A 7,500-nucleotide genomic window follows, 5' to 3' on the forward strand; every position below is an offset into this window, starting at 1 on the left:
ACAGTGTGAAAAAAATAGTGCTACAAGCCTGAAGAATTCAGTTCTTAGTGCATGTCAGTGTACCTGGTTAAGAAAGTGATTGTGTGAGAGTGTGTGTGCGTTTGTGCGCATGCATGCGCGCGTGTGTGTTTGTGTGCGTGCCTGCGTGTGCGTGCATGTGCATGCGTGTGTGCGCGGGCATGGGTGTGTGTGTGCGTGTGCATGGGTGTGTGTGTGCGTGTGTGCACGCGCGCGTGTGTGCATGCGCGCGTGTGTGCTTGTGTGTGTGTGCGTGTGTGTGTTCACCTGTCCCTGTGCGATGGAGCTCACAGCTCCAGCTGTGTATCGTCCAACTCCAGGAAGCTGCTTCAGAAGATTTTCGGCACTTTTTGGCATCTCACCTCTGAGATCATGCACCACCTACAACACACACACGTGCACACACACACACACACACACACACAATCAGTGAATATTGTATAATATGATAACACATATGACAGAGTCTATTATTCAGCTTTATAACCTTCTGAGCTCCTTCGTGCAGTCGGCGTCCTCGTGAGTAATAACCGAGTCCTGACCACATCTGATTCACCTCCTGACCAGAAAATTAAGTAAGTAAATAAATAAATAAATAAAAGGAGAAACTGCTATTTGTGGGTGTGGTCACAAGTGTTCGGTGTTTAAATCTGTTAAACTGACAAGCTGTCTAATATTTTATAATATTTCTTTTTATATAACATTTCTTTGTTATGTCTCTTGAGACTGTTTTCTTCTCTGTTTCCATCAAACAGCACACAGGAAGACATTGTTTACCATTTTACTGACCTCTAATGAAGCTGCTGCGAGGTTCTGCACCGTCGGCCACTTCTGGGTGTGTTTGGGGTGGGGGGTAGAGAGAGAGAGAGAGAGAGAGAGAGAGAGAGAGAGAGAGAGAGAGAGAGAGAGAGAGAGAGAGAGAGAGAGAGAGAGAGAGAGAGAGAGAGAGAGAGACACACAGAGAGAGAGAGAGAGAGAGAGAGACAGAGAGAGAGAGAGAGAGAGAGAGAGACAGAGAGAGATAGAGACACAGAGAGAGAGAGAGAGAGAGAGGGGGGGTGAGGGAGAGAGAGAGACACACAGAGAGAGAGAGAGAGACAGAGAGAGAGAGAGAGAGAGAGAGAGAGAGAGAGAGAGAGAGAGAGAGAGAGACAGAGAGAGAGAGAGAGAGACAGAGAGAGAGAGAGAGAGAGACAGAGAGAGACAGAGAGAGAGAGAGAGAGAGAGAGACAGAGAGAGATAGAGACACAGAGAGAGAGAGAGAGAGAGAGAGAGATAGAGACACAGAGAGAGAGAGAGAGAGAGAGAGAGGGGGGTGGGGGAGGGAGAGAGAGAGACACACAGAGAGAGAGAGAGAGACAGAGAGAGAGAGAGAGAGAGAGAGACAGAGAGAGAGAGAGAGAGAGAGAGAGAGAGACACAGAGAGAGAGAGAGAGAGAGAGACAGAGAGAGAGAGAGAGAGAGAGACAGAGAGAGAGAGAGAGAGAGAGAGAGAGAGAGAGATAGAGACACAGAGAGAGAGAGAGAGAGAGAGAGAGAGAGAGAGAGGGGGGGGGGGAGGGAGAGAGAGAGACACACAGAGAGAGAGAGAGAGAGACAGAGAGAGAGAGAGAGACAGAGAGAGAGAGAGAGAGAGACAGAGAGAGATAGAGACACACAGAGAGAGAGAGAGAGAGAGAGAGAGAGAGAGAGAGAGAGAGAGAGAGAGAGAGAGAGAGCGAGAGAGAGAGACAGAGAGAGAGACAGAGAGAGAGACAGAGAGAGAGAGAGAGCGCATGTAAACAGTCATGTCAGTAAAGTTCTATGAAAACTTAAATTTTAGAGAGAGGGTGTGAGTGAATGAGAGAGAGAGAGACACAAAGAAGAAAGGAGAAGACAAAAAAGAAAAAGAAAGGGGGGCAGAGAGAGAGAGAAGATAAGAGACATGGAAGAGAAACAGAACAGAAATACAATAGGAAGGAGATAGAGAGATAGAGAGGGGGGAATAAAGAGAGAGAGAGTGCCTATGATGTGCCCTGCCTTCATCCATCGCTTGTAATAATCGATCACCGTGGCAACTTGAGTCTGCTGCAGCATGACCTCTGATACCCAAACTACAGAGCGTGTACACACACACACACACACACACACACACACACACACACACACACAGTAAATCATCCTGTCTTAATTTAACATTCACGAACATAAAATCTTATAAAAAAGTTCAGCATCGTCTCTAAATCAGCGGACACTTTATACAGAGCTGACTTTAGTTCTGCAGCAGGGTGTAAATAAACTAGTGATAAAACACAGACAGCAGAAGCACCGTGCCAACGTTCTGATCACACGTCTATCTGTTTAAACTCGTCTCACTCTCTTTAGTGTGTAAACGATCACTACAGAGCTGCACGACTGCATTTATACGATTTACTATGAGAATAAATCAAGTATTTCGACAGGATCGTGAATTTAAATCTCATGTTCCTCGGAATATATTCAACGTGGGTCGATATGTTCGGTCCTTTTAACCCGAGATTAAAGGATATAAAAATATTTTACACTTGTTTATTTTGTACACATTACAATAAATGTGTGTTAAAGTATATTTCACTTATAATGAACTTAAAATGTTAAAGGTGCGGTCTCCGTTGTTTGAGAAATGCTTCAGAAAACTGCGTCAGGCCGCCGAATAAAACAAAAATCAAAACAAACGTGTAGCCAATGAGCAGAAAGGGGCGTGTCTTGTCGATATGGGTGGAGAGAGTGTTCAGTGTGCATGTGTGACATTAGCAGAAAGCGGTTTTAACATTGACATGGAGGATAAAAACAAAGAAAGAAAGAGAAGAAAGACTTACGATAAGGTAAGAAGTAGGACGTGTTAATATAGGATCAGCTTTCCAGCGCTGGAGAGAACTGAAGGAGCAGGAAGTTGGTCACATATTCACAGATTGGAGTTTCCTGAGTCAATAACTCCTGAGCTAAACGCTGTTACTACACAAATAACACCTCTTTTCTATCGTAGTAATGTAGAGACGCAGCTACAACCGTGTTTTGTGTAGTAACAGCGTTTAGCTCAGGAGTTATTGACTCGGGAAACTCCAATCTGTGAATATGTGACCAACTTTACTTAAGACGCCGAGGCGCTTTTTTCCTTCTCGATAGGTGAGTAACGTTGGTTTTGCTTTGTTACACAGAACTAATATATGTCTTTGTCCTTTACATGATTATGCTTGTGTGTCATTTTTGCTTGTTTGTTTATCTACAATCGTATTGTTCTTCACTTCAGCTATGATAAAGACACGTTTCTTTCCATTAGTTGCCTGGGTTACGTATGTACGTGTGGGCGGAGCTATCGATACAGGGTTGGGACCCATTTGGGTTAGGGGCGTGTTTGTTTTGGTGATTTCAAATGTCAACATTGGCTTTCAAACATTGGAGACCCCACCTTTAAATACCACTATAAAGAGCACAAAAACACGACTAAACCTCGGCTCCATTTAGAAACTGATAACGTGCGGAATACGATGCGTCTAACGTCACGTGTTCGACGTGTCGCTCCTTTCGCTCTATTCAGGTGAAGAACAGAGAGATTTGTAACGAGGACTTAAACACAAATCCATATATAACGATATAGAACAGTTTTGTGAAGTTAATACACAGAAAAACGAATCGCTCCGACTCGCCTCCGTACGTCCTGACGTCAACGTCGTCCTCCGTCGCAGCCTGGAGGCACAAAGAAGTGAAATCAGTGCAACGTCATCAATGTCCCCATTTCATGTAATTATGACATCATCATTATCGTTACGACGTCGTCGTTTCGGATCATCATGATATCTGTGATTGGATGAATCCTAAAGGACTCGAATAAGAGGTTTTTAAGATCAAACAGAGAAACTAAAACCAACATAATGAATAAATACTGAAGAGTTCGGTTCGAATGTTTCTAAGCAGTTATGAGTTGTCTTGAGGTCGGTGTTGATGTCGGTGTTGAGGTCGGTGTTGAGGAGATAAAATAACGTGCGATTAGCAGGACGATTTACCAGCGTACGCCACGGCAGCTCCCTCTTAGTCCCATCGTACCAAGACAGCAGGCGAGATCGAAACAGTCTGATCTCCTCCACATGGTGAAAGCAGTGATACGGCGACTCGGACGGCGCTTCTACAGGATTAATCAATAATCAATCAATCAATCAAACTTTATTTATAAAGCACTTTAAAAACAACCAAAGTTGACCAAAGTGCTGTACAGAAGAACATATAAACATAGAATACCCAACTCATACGAGACATAAAAACAAAACAAAAAAAAACAAACTAAGAAACATCTTGTCAAAATCAGGTGTTAAAAGCCAAGTAAAAAAAGGTGGGTTTTAAGAAGCGCCTTAAAAGAAGACAATAAAGAGACCTGACTAATGGGCAGTGGAGTGACGCTAAAATAGGGGAAATGTGTTCGTATTATACATCATACATCACACACACACACACACACACACACACACACACACACACACCACATCTCACATACATCACACACACCTCACACACACCTCTCACACACACATCACACACACATCACATCTCACACACACCTCTCTCAAACACACACACACACACCTCACACACACATCAAACATCTCACACACACACACACACACACATACATCACACATACACACACACACACACACACATACACACATCACACACACACATACACACACACACACACACACCACACATCTCTCACACACACACATCTCACACATACACACACACACACACACATCTCACACACACACATACATCACACAAACACACACACACATACACACACACATCTCACACACACACACACACACACACACACATCTCACACACACATACATCACACAAACACACACATACACACACACACACACATACATACATACACACACACACACACACACACACACACACACACACACACACACACACACACACACACACACACACAGCTGTGAGCTGGTTGTTATTTTACTGTATAAAATCTGATCTCTCACCGTTTCTGTCTCTCTTTAGTTTCCTGTCAGGTTTCTTTTCTGCTCGGGTTTTATTTCTCACTTCAGCTTTTACTTTCTTCATTATATTTAATCAGTTTAAGTGTTTCACTACAGATACACACTAAACACTAGTTCACCTGACTGACCGATAATCCGGTTTAGTTGTTATTAATAATCCGGATTATTTTCTTCTGAGGCGATGTGAAATTCCCGCCTTGCGCGAGCCTCTGTGAGGTGGGCGTGGCGTCATCACCGATACCGGAAATACATTCATAACAAGTTACTTTAATTCTTTTTGTTAATTCTAACGATATTTTTTCAGGCATTCTTTGTCCTTCCATTTTTAAAAAAATATATTAGTAACAGTTTTCTAAAGTATTAAGTTTACCTTTTGTTCGCCAATGTTTTTTTTTTTTGTTTTTTTTTTACAGTTTAGAGCAGATGATATAAACCAATCAGAACCAGACGTCTCATCCGGGCACTTTACAATGTACCTCTATAAAGCCATTTGGTCCTGTCCTTTTCCGCCATCTTGTGGTGACATGGTGGAATGTCACATACAGACTCAGTGTGTTGTGTTTACTTGTGCTGAGACGCGTGTGGTATAAAACACACACGACGAACAAAATCATTATCTGTTCTGTATTATTATTTTTTTTGTCTTTTTAATTACATTTTATCATAAAGTGATGTTATTTTATTAAACTATTTAAGAAAAACGTTACATAACACGAAAGATTGCAATGAACCGTTGAGAGTCATAAGAGTCGACACATAAATGAGCCGATTCAAATGTTCAAAATGACTCTTAGCAGTTACTGCTTCCTTCCACACACACACACACTACGTGTTTATTGAAGATCAACAGCGACTGCACACGTGTGCGGTCACGTACAATACATAAAGGAGCTCATGGCTTGTAGTGATGCTCAGGACTTTGTGTTCTGATCTCCGAATTCTGTATAAAACACAGACAAGGAGGAGTATTTTGTTTAAAAATACATACATTGGAAAACGAGATTAAAATATAACTCTTTTATTTTCAGACTTAATTATTACCTCTTGAAATGTCCACTTTGTTGCTCAGTAAGATATCAGCCTGAATTTCATCCATGTTCATGTAGAGCAGCTCAGCGTTATGCTAAACACACACACACACACACACACACACACACCTTAATCTGATTCTCTAAATGAGTACATGAATGAGAATAAATAAAAAAGCTTTTGTGTGTAACTGGTGTTTGTAACACGACACACACTCACCATAAATGAGTTGAACAGAGCCGGGCCCATGGCCCTACACACGTGTTTCTCAACCACAGGGAATGAGCTCACAAAATGCTGCACAAACACACAAATACATAGAAAAGAGTAGAAATCTCTTAAAGTGTGTTAAGGTCACATGAAAATCAACTGTCTGGTGTGTAACGTGTGTGTGTGTGTGTGTGTGTGTGTGTGTGTGTGTATCAGTACCATTAAAGCCAGGCTGGCCTGTCTCTGAGCATCAGCGTGCTCCTGGTTGCCCATGGCATACAGTAAATGGTGCACGACTCCAAGACTGATCAGTTCTTCAGACGTCTCACGGGTCTCCACAGCCAACATCCTCCACACACAAACACACAAATTTATAAATCACACTAATCACATCTATCTATCTATCTATCTATCTATCTATCTATCTATCTATCTATCTATCTATCTATCTATCTATCTGTCTGTCTGTCTGCATGACTGTCTGTCTGTCTGTCTGTCTGTCTGACCTTAGGGCTTTAGCTGCTGCTGCCTGCTGTATGAAGAGCGGTAAGTCATTCATCTTCTCCATCGCTGGATCTGTAGGAACATTCAGAGATAAATCAGAATCAGAAAGAATTCTGCAGGAAGAGCTGATATCTGGAGATGTTTGTTTTTATCTGGAGATTGTAGGAATGTGTCCCCTTTTTCTATCCACGATAATTTTTTTTAAAATCATTTATCAAATAAAGAGCTAAGCATTTTGACCTCTTATAAGAATGTAAGGTGTATGCGGAAGAGGAAGTGATGTCATACCCTGCAGGACCTTGGTGGGTTTGAGCAGAGCGATCAGAGCGTTGAGAAGAGCTTCTCTCACCTCCGTCTGATGTAGATATTTAATCAGCTCTAAAGCTGTGAGGACAAAATCACTTTCTACATTGGCCAGAAAATTAAAGCTGCAGTGTGTAAATTCTCATTAAATCGGTAAAGCACATTGCAGTCAGATCGTTAAAACATCTCTCTGCTGTTCGAGGTGAAAAATATTCCATGCATTTCATTCATTCATCTTCTACCGCTTATCCGAACTATCTCAGGCGTCATCACTCACATTCACTCACACAATCACACACTACGGACAATTTTCCAGAGATGCCAATCAAGCCTCCGTGCCCCTTCCATGCATTTAATTATAGAAAAATAAAAACGACTCACCTTCATACTGCAC

General features: G+C 42.1%; 1 protein-coding gene across 1 annotated transcript in view; it reads right to left on the reverse strand.

The window, feature by feature from the left end:
• Nucleotides 1-7,500, reverse strand: part of LOC132853708 (adenine DNA glycosylase-like) — a 19,680-nt gene that overhangs the window by 7,736 nt on the left and 4,444 nt on the right. The window contains exons 6-18 of the mRNA XM_060881643.1: nucleotides 7,488-7,500; nucleotides 7,092-7,187; nucleotides 6,806-6,875; nucleotides 6,519-6,648; nucleotides 6,309-6,386; nucleotides 6,102-6,183; nucleotides 5,043-5,126; nucleotides 4,041-4,159; nucleotides 3,684-3,723; nucleotides 2,038-2,111; nucleotides 808-849; nucleotides 506-577; nucleotides 286-399 (exon numbers count right to left, since the gene is read on the reverse strand). The exon at nucleotides 7,488-7,500 is cut by the window's right edge and continues 72 nt beyond it. Coding sequence (XP_060737626.1) covers nucleotides 286-399; nucleotides 506-577; nucleotides 808-849; nucleotides 2,038-2,111; nucleotides 3,684-3,723; nucleotides 4,041-4,159; nucleotides 5,043-5,126; nucleotides 6,102-6,183; nucleotides 6,309-6,386; nucleotides 6,519-6,648; nucleotides 6,806-6,875; nucleotides 7,092-7,187; nucleotides 7,488-7,500 — 1,014 coding nt within the window. The remainder of the gene's footprint in view (nucleotides 1-285; nucleotides 400-505; nucleotides 578-807; nucleotides 850-2,037; nucleotides 2,112-3,683; nucleotides 3,724-4,040; nucleotides 4,160-5,042; nucleotides 5,127-6,101; nucleotides 6,184-6,308; nucleotides 6,387-6,518; nucleotides 6,649-6,805; nucleotides 6,876-7,091; nucleotides 7,188-7,487) is intronic.

The sequence above is a fragment of the Tachysurus vachellii genome, chromosome 11 (genome assembly GCF_030014155.1).
Source record: "Tachysurus vachellii isolate PV-2020 chromosome 11, HZAU_Pvac_v1, whole genome shotgun sequence".
Taxonomy (NCBI): domain Eukaryota; kingdom Metazoa; phylum Chordata; class Actinopteri; order Siluriformes; family Bagridae; genus Tachysurus; species Tachysurus vachellii.